This window comes from Chinchilla lanigera, unplaced genomic scaffold (genome assembly GCF_000276665.1).
Source record: "Chinchilla lanigera isolate Chin_1 unplaced genomic scaffold, ChiLan1.0 scaffold00026, whole genome shotgun sequence".
Classification (NCBI taxonomy): Eukaryota; Metazoa; Chordata; class Mammalia; order Rodentia; family Chinchillidae; genus Chinchilla; species Chinchilla lanigera.
The window spans coordinates 20958331-20974937 of record NW_004955427.1 but is presented as its reverse complement, the minus strand read 5'-3'; the positions used below and the strand labels follow the sequence as shown (position 1 = coordinate 20974937).

The 16607-nt window shown below is 43.2% G+C and overlaps 1 protein-coding gene and 1 pseudogene across 1 annotated transcript; both read right to left on the bottom strand.

Moving 5' to 3' along the window:
- Positions 1–2458: 2458 nt before the first annotated feature.
- LOC102023619 lies at positions 2459–3623 on the bottom strand (annotated as a pseudogene).
- A 2045-nt stretch (positions 3624–5668) lies between these two features.
- Argfx (arginine-fifty homeobox) lies at positions 5669–9926 on the bottom strand (the record flags this gene model as incomplete). The annotated part of the gene is made up of 3 exons (XM_005386487.1): positions 5669–6334; positions 7450–7598; positions 9839–9926. Coding segments are annotated over 3 exons (822 nt in total), but the record flags the coding sequence as incomplete, so codon positions are not given.
- Between the last annotated feature and the right edge of the window lie 6681 nt (positions 9927–16607).

Here is a 16607-nt window from a genome sequence, read left to right as displayed (position 1 = left end):
GCTTGGGCTACAAAGTGAGTTCAAAACCAACCTGAATTGCATAGTGAAACAAACAAAAAATATGCCAGGTTTTACCTGTTTATAGGTACAGTGACGCCGCTGTTCACGAATACTCCTGTTTCTGAACAATTTGGTTCATGAACAGAGCATTCTGCAAAATTTTACTTCCGTTTACGAACTCTTCATAGGGCGGTGAACACGACTGTATCCGTCTTCCCTGCGCAAACAGCAATTCAACCATCTTCTCCAGAACCATGGAACAATTAAGTTTGTGGACTGAGGTACCACAGTGTTTGCTGGTATAAGTTTCCACCTCAGTGCAGATTTAGCATCTCCCAGTAGATTTGGGGGGTGCTCTGTGTGTGTGTGTGTACGTGTGTGAGAAACCAGCTCATGTTTAATTGTAACATTTTAAAGTTGTACTTGTGTCTGGCCACCTGCCCTCCCTCCCGTATTTAGTCTGTTAAAATGACAGGAGGCGTCACTGATAGAAGTAAATGTGGCAAAGCTGGCTGGAGAAGTGGGTGGGGCCTGTCTATTGCAAGATCGCAAGGCAGCGCCAGCTGGTTTTCAGGACCCTGCCTGTCAAACTTCCCTCAGGCTCCCAGGAGATGTGGACTGCATGAAAGAGAGCAGACACCACAGGAGGCCCACCGTTGTGACTCTGCCTAAAAGCCCACCCTGCGTCTCCTAGATGCAGAGTGCACTTTTTTTTTTTCTTTTTTTGGTCTTTTTTTTGAGACAGGGTTTCCCCATGCACTTCAGGCTGGGCTTGAACTCACTTTGTAGCCCAGGCTGGCCTTGAACTCATAGCAATCCTCCTACCTCAGCCTCCCAAGTACTGGAATTACAGGCGTGTGCCACCACACCAAATGGAATGGATACATTGGTGTGTGTAAGCAAGCAGGGACAGCGTACCCAATGTATTCCCATGCACAGTTTCATGAGATAAGTGCAACACAACACTTAGAACTTTGGGAATGTTTTAGGGAGTTCAGTGCAGAAAGTTGTTTTCTTGGTTATACACTGGTATTACATGATCACTTTTATGTTTGCTTTTTTTTATTCTTTTTTTTTTTCACTCCACAGAACCAGTTCTTCCCTTACCTCTTCACCCTTTGTTTTTCAAATAAATTTTAGCACCGTTTTTTGGCTTGTCTTGACCAATTCTTTGCTCAAGGCAAGAAGGACCTGAAATTAGTTTAACTGAGGAGCCATTTCTAAAGCAACTACCTGACAACATCACCACTCACAGGTTTAGTGGGTTTAGTTAAGTACACCTTTTCAGTTCCCACTTACAGCCCCCAGTGGCCAACAGCAAAGTTCAGCCTTCAGGGTTGAAAAGTTCGGGTTCTCTGAGTATCCTCCCTTACAGCAGCACTTAGCCAGAACTGGTACCTTCCCATGGTTTCAAGGAGGAGAGATAAAATTACTCCTCACAGCCTAGCTGATCAGGCTATGAGGACTTTCCCTCTGTCCCATCTCTTCAAGCTCTTTTATATTTCTCTTTTTCTTTTTTTTACAGTAGAGCAAGAGAGATCAAAACCTAACCCAAGTTATAAGAAATGACAGTGGTGGATGTCAAGGGAGTGAGCAGGAGCAACTGAGATATCCTTTAGCTCGCATACCAATGTATGTACTTCCCAGAAAAACAACAAATCCACAAACCACAACAACTAGAATTCCAAAAATCCACCCATCTGAGGATGCTAGTATTGCAGAACAAGTACTGAACCCAATGGAAAACGCTCTGCACCAAGGAGTTGGAAGGCAGCCAAGTTTATTACGCCAGTGGGCTGATGGGGGATCGCTCCCAAAGCGTCAGCTCAGAGCCTGCTTTGGGCTTAGTTTCTACTGGTTTGCAAGCGGGAGATACAAAGGCTGGTGAACTTATATTGGGTGGCATCAGTTATTCTTCCTTGCTGAGCAGAATGTCCTTGAAACAAGTTAGCAAACAGGCTATGTTTGGGGGCTGGAAAGGACAGGCTGTGCAGCTGGGTGCGGTCACACTGAGCTAGGGCAGGTTATCTCTGCTTTAATCAGTCAAGGCTGAGGGAGTCTAACAGAGGAGCTACGGAGGCTGCATGATCTCATTTTGTCCTAATATGGTGTCTGACTGTTAGTTGATTTTGAAGTTTTTAAAATTTTCATGACACTAGAATGGGGCTGGGGATTTAGCCCAGTGGCACAGCACCTGCCTGGCAAGCGCGAGGTTGTGAGCTCGATTCCGGGTACCAGGGGGGGGAAAAAAGACACTAAAAGGCAGAAGGAACAGGTAGGAGCATAAATGGCATAGGGAATAAACAAAGTATTGGAGTCAGTCCAGGCACAGGGGCTGGCAGATGCTACAAAACAACTATAGAAAAACCTGTGGTCCATTCAGACTCGTGGTGATGCTGAGAATCCACACACTGGTGTCAGAAAGACTCTGCCTTATGTTCCTCAGAGACAACAATTCTTATTCTTTAGAGAGAAGGGGAAAGAAAAAGAGAATACGCCAAGGACCCTTAGCAGACTGGGTCCTGCCTTTCCAGGCCAGGGTAGGAAAACAGTAAAGCCTTGCCATAGCCTCCCTCCGACCCCACCCTATCCCCTTTGGAAGGCGGGTGACTTGGTGGCCTGCAGCAGCCTTCTGCTTGGCAGGAGATAGATGTGGAGAAGGGGACTTTTCTGCAGAGGCGGAGCTGCTCAGAGCAAGCCTGGGTTGCTCAGACCTCCTGCTTTAGGGAAGACCCCATGACAGCTCGAGGGGACCACCAAGGAAATGAGCTGCGATGGGAAAAGGCATGCTTTTGCAGGGGTCTTTGCTTCATAGGCACTGATGTGGAATACAGGAAAGAGGATGGAGAAAAGGCAGTACTTATAACATATGGGAAAGCCAAGGGCAGACCAAATCCGGAGCAGCAAGGCCAATTCCTTTCTATGTTTGGCAGTCACTGATGCATTTCAGTTCCTTTATTGAACCAATAATATTTGAAGAATTCCAGAGCATACAGAAGGGACATTGCGGGAGACTAAGCAACTAACCAACAAGAAGGATGGAAAGAGACTCGGAAACATCCCCTGGATAAGAAAGAGCCTGCAGCAGAAGGCTAAAGAGCATACCAGCTATTACTTTGCTGACACCAGGGAATGAGTGAGGCTTCTTCCCTGACACTTCAAAAGCCAGGTCAGTTGAATCTCGAAACCAAATGGCACTCATAACTTCACTGAGCACCACAGGGACTGTACCCCAAGAACACTGAGAGTTGACATGAGAGAAGAACTCCAGCCATGACCAAACATCTCCATGCAGTGATGGATCGCAAAGAATTCGGGCTGTTACTGACTGAAGCAGGAATAAACACTCGATAAAACAGCAGGCGGCTGAACCGGAATACTCCACCCATCCAAGCACAGTCCTGGAGAATTCTGCTGACAGCCTGTGGCTCTCTCTCTCTTGCTTGTGCTCTATGCTCTGGGTTCTCCTCTGAGCCAAGATGCTACTGACCCTTCTTCTGTGCTGCCCATCTCTCTTTCACTGAATTTCAAATTGAGATGGTACAAATGGCCCAGATGGAGTCTTTGATTCACCTGCCAAGGTCCAGGAGAAGGGTTTTGATGCCATTTGCCATCTCTTTGTGACCCAGATGTCTTTTTTTTTTTTTACTTTCTTTTTTTTTTTTTTTGAGACAGGGTCTAGCTATGTAGTTCGGGCTGGTTTTAAACTCACTATATAGCCCAGTCTGGGCTCAAACTTGCAGCGATTCTCCTGCCTCAGCCTCCTGAGTGCTGGGATTACAAGTGTGTGCCACCATGCTTGTCTACAACCCAGATGTCATATCACCTGCACAGAGGAGAGAGAAATGGTCCAAACTCTCTCAATAGGAAGGACTCAACTGTTCCCTAGCTCACCACTGTCTTGACAAGCTCCTCCAGCCACCAGCCTGTTCTCCTAGGGCTCTCGCACACCAGGGCTGCTGTACCCACACTGGATGTGCTCCAGAATGCCATGCTATTGATTTATTTCAAAATGTTTTCTAATTTTCCCTGTGACTTCTTTACCCCTTGGTTATTTAGGAGTCCTGGGATTACAGGTATGCACCACCACACTCAGCTTCACTGTAGTTTTGACTTGCATTTCCCTCGTGCCTAAAAATGTTGCACATTTTTCATGTACCTATTGACCATTTGTACTTCTACTTTTGAGAAGTGTCTGCTTAATTCTTTTGCCCATGTGTTAACTGGGCTTTTTGATTTTTTTGGTGTTAAGTTTTTTGATTTCTTTATTTATTCTGAATATTAATCTTCTGTTGGAAGAGTAGCTGGTAAAGATTTTCTCCCATCCTGTAGGCTTCACTATGCTGTTTGTTTCCTTTGCTATGAAGAAACTCTTTGATGTATAGTAGTCCCATTTAATGATTATAGCTATTTCCTGTTGCTATAGAGTCCTATTCAAGAAGTCTATGCCTATGGTGTCAAGTGTTATCCCTATGTTTTATTTTAGCTGTTTCAGAGTTTCAGATCTTATACCAAGGCCTTTGACCTATTTTGAATTAAATTTTGTACAGGATGAAAGGGATTTAGTTTTAATCTTCTACAAATAGATGTCCAGTTTTTCCAGCACCATTTGTTAAAATGGCTATCTTTTTTCCAACATATGCTTTTGCCTCTTTCATTGAGAATCAGATGGCTATAACTGTGTGGGTTTGCTTTTGTGCCCTCTGTTCTATTCCTCTAGTCTATGTGTCTATTTTTCCCAGTACTGTTGTGGTTGTTTTACATTTTATGTTATGTAAAAAAAAATTTCATAACAAAGTAAGAAGAGAATAACAGTAGTTAATACATTGTGTATTGTTATCTTCAAAGTAGTTACTCAGAGTACAAGATATGGGCATAAAAATTCTCCAAATGATATTAGCACAAACCTTTCTTTTCAATGAACTAAGAGGAAATAGTAGTATTGCTATGGCAACAGAAACACTGAAACAACACCCAGGATTTGGAGACAGATTTATTCAATGTTGGATGGGCACTGACAAGGAAGCAATCCTTATAAAAAAATAGCCGGGCGTGGTGGCACACATCTGTAATCCTGGCACTCAACACTCTCCTGTAATTGCAGAACTTGGGAGGCTGAGGCAGGAGAATTGTTGAGACTTTGAGACCAGTCTTGGCCACAAAGTGAGTTCAAGATCAACCTCAACTACATAGCGAGACTCTGTCTCAAAAGACCAAAAAAACCCGAAAAAAAAATCCAAGTAGATTACTCCTAAAACCACTATCTCTGAAAAAATTTAAGATTATTTTGAGAAAAAGTTTTAGAGTCTCAGCGCCCTTCTCAAGGCTAGAAAAACTCTCCCCATGAAGTGTGGAGCTGATTGCCTCCTACTGAATTGTGCCTGGAAAAAACTTTAGTTTTATTTTATAATATTTGTATTAACTGACTGACTTGTATTAACACTGACTCAGATATTTGGGTTAAAAGTCAGACAAAGGAAAGCACACAGTCATGTAGAAGAGGCAAGAAGACCTCTCTTCTAAATGATGTGACATTTATTTTTTGTAAATAAGGAGGGGACAAGGGATTGAAGGGAGGGGAGGGGAATGGGGAAAAAATAAGTATGAAGATATATCATGTACAGGTACAAACTCCCTCTGATGAATGTGATCATTAAGTATATCTAAAATATATCAATAAAATTAATTTTTAAAATACGCTTCAGAAAAATGCAAAGTCTACCTACTGGAAGGGTTCTGGAATGCCAGGCTACCTGAGACTCCAGGTGGCAGAGCTGTGACTCGTCATACTGGGTATGAAAGTTTGCCCAGGAGAAGGACCTACAGCTGGACCACAAAAGGTGCAGAAAAAGTCACCCTCTCCTTCTATCCGAGACCCGACAGGTGAAAGATACTGATTCAGGCAGCTGAAGGAACAGGTGGAGACCTCACGCTCATCAGGAAAACTGTACAGTTCTATGATTTGGGTTATGTCACTGGCAGGAGGACATACAGCAGGGACAGAGGCCACCAGCCTCTCCAACTGAAAATCTTCCATTTGGAAATCATTCGTGGGACTCTCTGCGAAGTCAGAGTCTTCTGGGAGAGAGGGACACTGCGGCCTGTCAACAGAGAAGTCAGAGTCCTCTGAAGAATCAGAAGAGCTTGTGAATTCACATGAAAGGGTACTATTGAGAGTTAAGAACGCAGAAGTAAAATGGCCAGGTTTGGTGGATACTCTGAGCGAGGAGGGCTTATCGTTCTCCGGTGGAAGGATCTGGCTTGATTGCTTTAGCGACTGCTGTTCCTGCTGTTGTTGCTTCTTCAGTTTGAATCGCCTGTTCCTGAACCAAACCTAGAGTGGGGCGAGAGGGACATTGTGGTCTGTCAGCAGAGAAGGCATCTGAGGCTTCCTGGGGCGGAAAACAATCAGACTGTAGCCCTCATGCCCCCTTCACATCACCGTAACACTGGGTTTCGAGACAGCAGAGTGGGGCACAAGTGGGGTCAAAGGAGAGACAACAAGGGTCGTGCCTGGGACCCCGGAGAAGGCAGAATAAAAGGGCCTGTGTCTCACAGGTTGTGCTGGGGGTTCCAGGAAAGATCTATGGACTCTAAAGAAGGGCTGGGGATCGAGAGAGAGGTGAGGGATTTGAACTAGGGATTTCTTTTTTTCAGTCCTGGGGATGGAGCTCCGGGCTTTCACACTGAACTATACCCCTACACTCCCCTAAGCCTTTCTGAGACAGGTTTCACTAAGTCACTACATTATCTATGTTGGGCTTGAGTTTGTGATTCTCCTGTCTCAGCCCTCTAGAGTGCTGGGATTATAGACATGTCACCATGCCTGGGTTGAACTAAGAGATTCTTGAGGATTATTTCAGGAAGCCAGAATTACAAAGGTTACTCCACCAAAATTGGTATGGGCCAGGCAGACCCAGAGATCAGAGGGAGGAATTACTTGTCTGTTGCTAGTGCTGTGAATGAATAAACTGCAACGTCTGCTAGAGAAGGGTAAGGATAAGACTGTAAGCTGGATTGAACAGCACACAACTATAGTTGCAGCTATGCAGGAAGCTGAAGCAGGAGGATCTCACATTCCAGGCAAGCCTGGGAAATTTAGCTAGACCCTGTCTCAAAATATAAATAAAATGTTCTGGGATGTAGCTCAGCAGTATCTGGGTTCAATCCCCAATTCACACCCCCCCCACCAACTCCTGTAATTGCACTTCTGCTATTTTAATTTTAGTTACACTACTTGTTGTCTTGTGACCCATTTACATTGCCTCTAAGCCTCAATTTTCCTCTTCTAAACTGCATAACAGTGAGACCAACATGTGTGGCATGCCCCTCTGAATGCTAGTGTAGTAGGTACTTGGTAAAGACAGTGCTGCTACTGTGTTAGGGAGGGACTTTCCAGTCTGAATGGTCTCATGTGGTTAGGGGTACCCCGTGCATCTGGGATCAGACCTTCACTGTTTTCTCCTGCAAGTTGAGTCTCGTGGCCAGCGCCTTCTGAACATCCTTCTCTGGGAACATGGTCTGGCTAAACATGGCCTCCAGCTCCTTGTACTGCTGTTGGGTGAACGAGGTGCGTCTTTGGGTCCTCTTCCGAGTGGCTGTGGGGAAGAGAAGCGGGTGGTCACACTCCTGCTGCCTGTCCCCTCTCTCAATAAAATGAAGAACAAAACAACAATCCTACCCTGGGCCACAGCTCTGAGCCTCCCTTGCTTCCCTGTCAACCACTCTCTGATCCAGCAGCTACAGACCCTAGGTCTTGACCTTGAATAACGGAGCCCTTGGTAATGGTGCTCCGCCATCTTCCCCTGCTTGGTCAGGAGCCCCTGCCTCCCACGGCAAATGGGCTTTGTCTCTGAGGATTTCTAAGGCTCTCTTCACTCTTTTGGGAAAATGGTCATGAGAAATGAAACATGACAGTATATGCAAAGACCAGGGAACATATCAAAAGGTTTTTGTAAATAGCAATGGAGAAGACAATAAACTTTTCTCAAGAAACACCATTCCCAAAACTAGCTGAAAAGGAACTACAGACCATGAATAACCACCCAAACAGGTAAATTATAGATTGCAATGCAATGCTATACTAATTCTCCTGTCATATAATCCAGTTTAATAAAAGGAAAGGGCTTCACTTGAGCCTCACAACTACAACCAGCAAAGAATAACACTATGAGAAAAAACAATAGGCCCTGCCACTCAAGAACATACATGGCAAGAATTTACATAAAATATATATTGACTCATATTTTAAATGTACACATTCCTAGCCAGGTGTGGTGGTGCACACCTATAATCCCAGTACTCGGGAGGCTGAGGCAGGAGGATCGTTGTGAGCTCAAGGCCAGCCTGAACTGCACAGCGAGGCCCTGTCTCAAAAAGACAAAAACAAGAAATGTACACATTCCTAAATTTATATCATGTTTGAGGTCCATTTATATGTACTTAAAGTCAAATACATAAAATAAGAACTCAGAAATATTGATTTTTCTCTTTACATTTAATATAGTTATCTCACTAAAACTATTTGCTTTACCTCAGGTAGCTGTTATCTTTATCAGCACTCTGGTCCTATTGAATTACATGCTATAGCTTTACCATGCACATAATCTTTACTTTAAAATTCATTGTTAGAGCCTGGTGTGGTGGCACACGCCAGTTATCCTAGCACTTTGGAGGCTGAGGCAGGAAGATCACTGTAAGTTCAAAGTCAGTTTGAACTATAAAGCGAGACCTTGCCTCAAAAATAAAATAAAATAAATCATTAGTAGTTCATTTCTTTGAAATGTGGTTTTGCCATCTTTGGGAATTTTGTTCTAAGCTGCGAGGACCTTACTTACTCGTTATAGTAAGATAATTGCTCTCCCTCCCCCTGCTGCCCACATACTCACCCTGCAGGACTGTATTATAATTTTCACAGCCAAACTATTCTATTGCTTTAAAACAAGAAATTGACTTATTCATTTGTTTAGATCATAAATAGTACACGGTTGTAATGATTCTGTTCTCCAGCCTCTGAATTCCCCCCTACAGCTGTCTGTTCAAGTCAGTAACCACTACTCCAAATATCCATTCAGTACCTGCAATATGGTCAGTTCCGCCCAGGGACTGGATTTCTGATTTTCAGTGAACTTTAGTTAATTTAAGATTTAAAAGTGATAATCCAGCCATTGGAAAACATTTTAGTATGCTTAGAACAGCTTGAGTAAGTGAATTTAATTTTTCAACTATAAATGCTATAAAACCCAAAGATATCAAGTATTTTTTTTTAACATCAAGTATTTCTGGTAAAAATTTAGCATCTAGGTTGACATATCACAGATTGAGGTAAGCATAAAATTATCAGTAGATTTTAAATCTTAATATGTAAAGAATGTAAACTACCTTAATGAACTATTTAACAAAAAACTAGCTGGGGGTAGTGGTGCACACCTATAATCAAGCACTCAGGAAGCTGAGGCAGGAGGATTGCTGAGTTTGAGGTCAGCCTGGCCTGCATAGTGAGTTCAGGGCCAGCCTGAACTACATAGCAAGTCTTCGTCTCAAAAAACAAAAAAACCTTACGGTTTATTAATGTTAAATGCAATACTATATATACGTTATCTAATTTAATTATGTAACAAAAGTAAAGACCAAATCTTTAGATTTAGGACTTACTTGTACATCTTGAAACACTAAATATAAAAGTAAATAAATAAGTTGCTTTCTTTCCCGGCTGCCTGAGGATCTGCCCATCATGAATGACACAGTAACTACCCAGATCAGGAGGCTCATGACTGACGCACACTTCAAAGGAAACAAATGGTCACTGATGTCCTTTGCCCTGGGAAAGCGAAAGTACCTGAGCCAGAAGTGCTGCTGCCTTGTTGGTGGCAAGACAGTTGATTTTGGCCGGCCGAGCTGGTGCACGCCTGTAGTCCCAGCACTGCAGAGGGTGAGGCAGGAGGATCGCCATATATCTGAGGCCAGCCTGGGCTATACAGTGAGTCTAGGCCAGCCTGACCTACATAGTGAGAGCCTGTCAAAAAAAAAAAATTAAAAAAAATTAAGATAGTTGACTTTGGCATGATTTATGATTCTTTGGATTATGCAAAGAAAAATGAACCCCAGCATAGACCTGGAAGATACAGCCTGTATAAGAAAAAAAAAAATCATAAGAAAACAATAAGAGAAATGCAAGAGCAGAATGAGGACTGCAAAAGCTGAAGGAGAAAAGACCCTGTAGTCACCATTTGCGGCGACTGCTCAAGTTTGTCAGGACAGGATTAATAAACTGTAAAACTTCCTAAAAAGTAAATTAAATAAAAAACCTATAAGTGATAACAAGAAGGAAAGTACTGATCTTTTGTGCATGGTTTTAGACTTTTGCATACTTTCAAGTGATCATTATCTTGCTTCTGTGTTTTTTGAAGAATTTCTTTAAGTAGGACTGCATTTTACACCTAAGCTTCACAGTCAAATCTTGGCGTAACAGTCTTTTCCAACAGGTTATTTTTTATCTTTCTTGAATGGGCCTTGGAATCGTTTGTGGGCTGTAACTTCGCACTCACCCATGCACAGAGATGCAGAGGGAGCTTAGGGGACCACCAGGGTTTGAGAAGATGAGAGCCACCCCCACCTCCATTTTTTGCACGCTCCAGCTTGTGAATGAGCTCCAAGAATCTGGATAGGTCTAAAATAGATGAAGTATAGTCCCATGAGCTCCTGAAACTAGTTAGCCAAAGCTCCCTTCACAAGCAAAACTTTATGTCTTAGTTACTTCTCTCACTGTAGAGACAAAATGCCCAAAATCAAAAGTTAAAGGAGGAAAGGTGTATTTGCCTCATAGTTTGTAGAAGTTTCAGTCCACAGTTTGCTGGCTCCAATGCAGGGCAGTGTGGCAGAGGGCTATGCAGAAGAGAAATAGTTCATGGCAGGCAGAAGGCAGAAAGAAGGCAGCAAGCAACAAGCTACGAGGGACAAGCAGCAGCCCTCTTTCTGTCCCTTGTATCCTATCCAGGGTCCCCACTCTTAGCTCAAGCAGCACTCACCTCAGAGTGGGGAAGCTTTAATCCTAGTGTAAAATGCCAGCATCATCCTTGATCCCAGTATCACACACCCTACCTATGATTACATGAAGCTTTGGGAGACATCTAGACACAAGCTATACACCTTGCAAAAAAATAAATACTCACATTCTGCTGGAAGATATTGTTGAACACAAGTAAATAATACAGACAAAAGAAAAGGTTCAGACAGAAGAAGAGGCAGATCTCTGGTAACTTCAGAAGCAACAGAAAAGAAACCCTGAAGCTGAAAATCTTCCTGATCTGCCCTTCACTTACAAAAATACAGGATGTGGTGGTGCACACCTGAGATCCTAGCATTCAGGAGGTAGAGGCAGGAGGATTGCCGTGAGTTTGAGGCCTTCCTGTGCTACTAGTTAGCCTGGCCTGAATGATACAATGAGATCCTGTCTCAAATACAAAAAAAAAAAAAAATAAAATAAAAAATAAGGAGAAGAAGAAGAAAAGAAAATGTATAGGGAAACCCACTCCGTGCAAAAAAAGGCACAAGAAAAACTAGCAGTTACTGAAAGAAAAAATGGCCTGTAATCCTGGCACTCTGGGAGGCTGAGGGAGGAGGATGGCAAATTCAAGGCCAGCTTGCACCACTTAGTGAGACCTTGTCTCAAAATAAAAAATAAAAAAAGGGCTGGGGATACAGTTCAGTCTAAAGGCCCTGGGTTCAGTCCCCCATACTGCTAAATAAATGGTTATTTAAAAAAATCATATGAATGGGGAAATAAAAACCAAGCAAAAACTTGACAATTTAGAGTGTTATATGTGGCACAAATATGTTTCACAAAAGAAAGCAAGAGAAACTTTTAGACTTACCAAGGCTGAAAAAAACTGACACCCTGTTGTGTAAGATATTCTAAAGCACATCCTTTATGGAGAAGGTAAATGGTATGCTATATATGAAGGACTTATATCTGTAATATTTGACAAACTCTTACAATTCAAATGTAAGGAGAAAAACACCCCCAATTAAAAATGATCCAAGGAGTTGAATAAACGCCTAGCTACTTCAAAGTAGACTTTGAAGTAAACTACTTCAAAGTAGACTATTAGTGGGCATCTGGAGAAATTGCAACCTTCATACCTTGCTGGCAGAAATATAAGTAGTGAAAAAATAAATATAAATGTTTACAAAACATAGTGGTAGTTTCTTTAAACAATGAACATAAATGTAACATATGACACAGCAATTCCACTCCTTGGAATCTACCCTAGAGAAATGAGAGCATGTAGCCACAAAAAGACCTGTACACAACTATTCATAGCGGTAATGTTCATGACAGCCAGTAAGCCAATGACAATATGTCCTTGTTGTTCCATGACCATACAAAATGTGGCACTGCCGCACAATAGGTGCTATTCAGCTATAAAAAGAAATGACTAATACATTTTCTATCACAATGAACTTCAAAAACATTATGCTAAGTGAAAAATATATTTGCTAAGATTCTGTGTGGGGAATACATTATGTTCTTATGTCTGGTTTTGGTTGTGAGTACTTGTGTGGTGCTGAGAATCAAATCCAGGGCCTCACACATGCTACAAAAGTGTCCTTCCACTGAACTACATCCAAATCCTTTTTATTTTTTATTTTGAGACAGGTCTCCCTAAATTGCCCAGGATGGCTTAGAACTTTCTGTCCTCCTGCCTCAGCCTTCTGTGTAGCTGGGATTGTAAGTATGTGCCACCATATCCGACTTGTTTTTCTTTGTATTTGAAATTCTCTATATAATAAAACATAATCATTAGCAATTCTTTCAAAGGAAGAGGGACACACCTAGTCTGAGAGGGCGCTACTCTTAGTAGGACCTGTGTTCACCAAGCTGTGTGACTGGAAGTGGAGAGAGGCTTGACTAGCTTGGCTTTCCAGACTGGCAGATCTCATAATAGAATGAAAGGACTGTGTGAAGTTCGGTGCATTGTACACAGTGATTAGTTAAAGGTAATCGATGAGTTTGGGTGTTTCAATAGAACTATTAAATTATTAGGCCAGGTCTGGTAGCACACACCTATTATCCCAGCACTCACTAGACTGAGGCTGGAAGATTTCTGTGAATTCAAGGTTAGCCTGGGGTACATAGTGAGTTAAAGCCCAGCCTGAATTACACTGTGAGAACCTGTCTCAAAACAACAACAATAACAATGAAAAAACTATTAAGCTATCAATTTCTAAAGGTTGTTTTTATAATGAAAAGTTTTAAAAGTAAGCTTGTAGCAGGGCACGGCAGTACACATCTGTAATCCCAGCACTTGGGGGGCTTAGGCAGGAGGATTGCCATGAGTTCAAGTCCAGCCTGTGCTACATAGAAAGACCCTGTCTCAAAAACTAACTAGCTAAATAAATAAAGCTGTAGTTAGGCATGGTGGCACATGCCTGTAATCCTAGCACTTAGAAGGCTTAAGTATAGCAAAAAATGCACCCCCAGCCAGTCTGTTAGTTGCCCAGATAACAGTTCCTGTTACAAGTTCCTGTTACTTCTGTTTCTTAGAAACAGCTGGCACTGTAATGCATAGCTGGTCGCTAGGATGCATATTGTAAGAACTAATCAAAGACAGCCAAGTACTCTACCTCTGCACTTCTCCTTTGCAACTCCATAATCTCCCGCCCTGTGTGTTTGAAGCCTAACATTTTTATAAGGATTGATTCCTTGTCAGTGCCTGTCCAACGTTAAATAAATCTGCCTCTGAATCCTGGGTGTCTTTTCAGTGTTTCTGTTGCCATACTGTCTGATGCCTTGGCATGGAAGACCAAACACAGTGATCTGTTTGGTCTCCAGTCATGGCCCTCCTGGACAAAGCAGGGACCTCTCCAGGTCCTGAAGGGAAAGTGTGCCTTCAAGATCTCTTGAGTATCCTTGGAGATCTGGAGGAGCATTCTTGGCTCCCTGCTGAGTGGCTCACATTGGACTCAAAAGGGAGGAGGAAGTAGTCTGATCTGGTCACCGGATAAGGTAAGCCCTTCTGGAGCACCCCAGTTAGTCTGTCTGTCAGTACTGGTCAGCTCGAGCAGAAGGAGAACTTGTCAGGGGACTTCGAAGGAAGGGGGTTGAAATGCTTAACCTTTGAGGGCCTGCTGAATGATTGTGCTTGTAATGGATAGCAAAAGCAATAGGTCATTCTATCTGTGCTCTATGGTGAGGAGTTGGACTTCCCTCTCCAAACTATGGAGCTTGATTGGGCCCCAACCTGTGGATCCACGGATGTGTCTGATACAGGACAAAATGAAGAACTTACTGATCCTTCTCCTTAGTCAAGATGGTCCCAACATTGCCGAGAGGCAAGCAGCCAGGGCATCTAAATTGTGTCTCTCTGAGGGGCACCCACCCTTTCTCTGTTGCGCCATTGTTCAAGGGTGCACAAGACGTATGTAGGGAGCAGAAATGGGAATTAATTAATTAGTCAAAAGCTACAGTCCTGACTGCAGAGAAAAGGGCTTTTCTGGTGACTATGGAATTAAATGAAACCAAACTGCTGTTCCTTGCATCTGAAGAAAAGAGAGATCTATTCTTCCTGAGAATTCTGCCTTGAGAGATAAATCACTCTTGTTGGCCACTGTAGTTGCTGCTAACATCTATAGCTTTATTCCTTGCTACCTACTCATCTACTTCCAGCCAATTGAACCGGTTCCAGCTAGCCACTGCCTACATTTGGCCACAGAGGCTCTCCCTACATGCCTATCTTGGTCAGATGGTGTCATCTAGTGTCCGTCTGAGATGACTGTCAGCAATTCCTCTTGACTCTGTTCCACACAGAAATGTCCACATTCTGACTTAAGAAAACTGGACTGTCAGCCCTAATGAATGGGTTGCCATGGGCTTTCCTAAAGGTCACCCCACCCAGGAGCCAAAAGCCAGTGGAACACTTCTCAAAGGCATCAAAGAGGTGGGCAAAAAGTCCAACAATATGTCAAAAGTTACTACTGTTATCCAGAAGGCTGATAAAGCCCTTACCAATATGCAAGTTATGAGGGCTATGGACACAAAGAAATAAATGTCTCTTCAGATTAAAGGATAAGGATTCTCAAAAGCTTCAACCTGCATCAGATGATAACACTTTCATTCGTCTGATGGGTTCAAATTAGGTCAGACAAAGCTCAATTCTTTTTTTTTTTTGTGTGTGTGTTTTTGAAACAGGGTCTTGTAATGCAGTTCAGGCTGGGCTTGAGCTCACTTTGTGGACTAAACTGGTCTCAAACTCACAACAGTCCTCCTCGCTCAGCTTCCCAAGTGCTGGGATAGGCTTGATTCTTTGGTAAAAGTTCTGTATGTCAAAAGGTTACCATCACCAGGGCAACTGGGACTCTTGCTTCTCACCCCTTCTGTCAGACACAAACTTGCAGCCTGGGAGGCACTGAACGTAAGTTCTTATATATGCCTGAATGCCCCATACCCCTTCTGGGAAGAGAGTTCCTCTTCAAGTTAAAGGCACCCAGCCAGTCAGCCTAACCCTATATCAACCTCAGACAGATAACTGCAACCCTGAAATTCTGAGAACTCTCCTCCTGGAGGTATGGGCCACTGACTCACTTCTGGGACTTGCTATCAACTGTGCTCCCATATCCTATGTCACAGGAAGCACAAATAGGTATCCAGCCACATGTCAGCCACCTAAAGCAGTTCAGGATCCTGATAGACTGTATATCACCTGGAATACTCCTCTACTCCCCACAAAAATGCTCAATGCATATTACCAGCCAGTGCAAGATCTCCATGCCATCAACAACACAGCCATCACCTTGCACTCTGCAGTCCCAACCCACACACCCTTCTTGGACTGCCACCTCCAGGTGCCACCTGGTTTACATGTCTAGATTTAAAAGACGCCTTCTTCTGCTTGTGGGTTTTGCCTTTGACTTGGAAGATCCTGAGACAGGATAAAAAGGGCAGCTCACTTGGACTCAATTGCCACAAGGATTTGGGAACCCTCCCACTATTATCAGGGAGGTGCTAACAACAAATTTGCCCACCCCAAGAGAGCTGGTTTCTCTGTCTCTTCCAGCTGTATCATGGTCCCTTGAGCAAACAGTACCCCATACCACAAAAGACTCAACTAAGAATTTAATCATACACCCAGAGGCTTCAGAACCATGAAATGTTTATAGACTATCAAACTGCTAAAATACACCTCTCTTGCCTGTAAAGCCAGTTTAGGATCTCTGAGCTGACAGTGCTGCCACAGTTGCCCTCAATATGTGTTGCCTCAGTCTTCTGCCACCCATAGCCTGCTGGTACACCTGCCTGGACTTAAAGAACACCTTCTTCTGCCTTTGATTGGCTCCCATTAGCCTGGATTCAACTTCCCAGAGGTTCAAAAATTTGTTTATCCACTTTACAGAAGCCCTCACAGCTGACCTTGCTAGTTTCCCAGCACAAACTATCACCACACTTCTGATTAATGACACCCAAGCTGCCTGCTGGAGACACAGACGCTCCACTGCATTACCTGGCAGAAACTGGCTACAAGGTATCTTGGGAAAAGGTACAAATCTGCAAAGGACATGTGACTACAAAGATGCTTACTCAGACTATCAGCCCCTGGGAATGCCCAGTA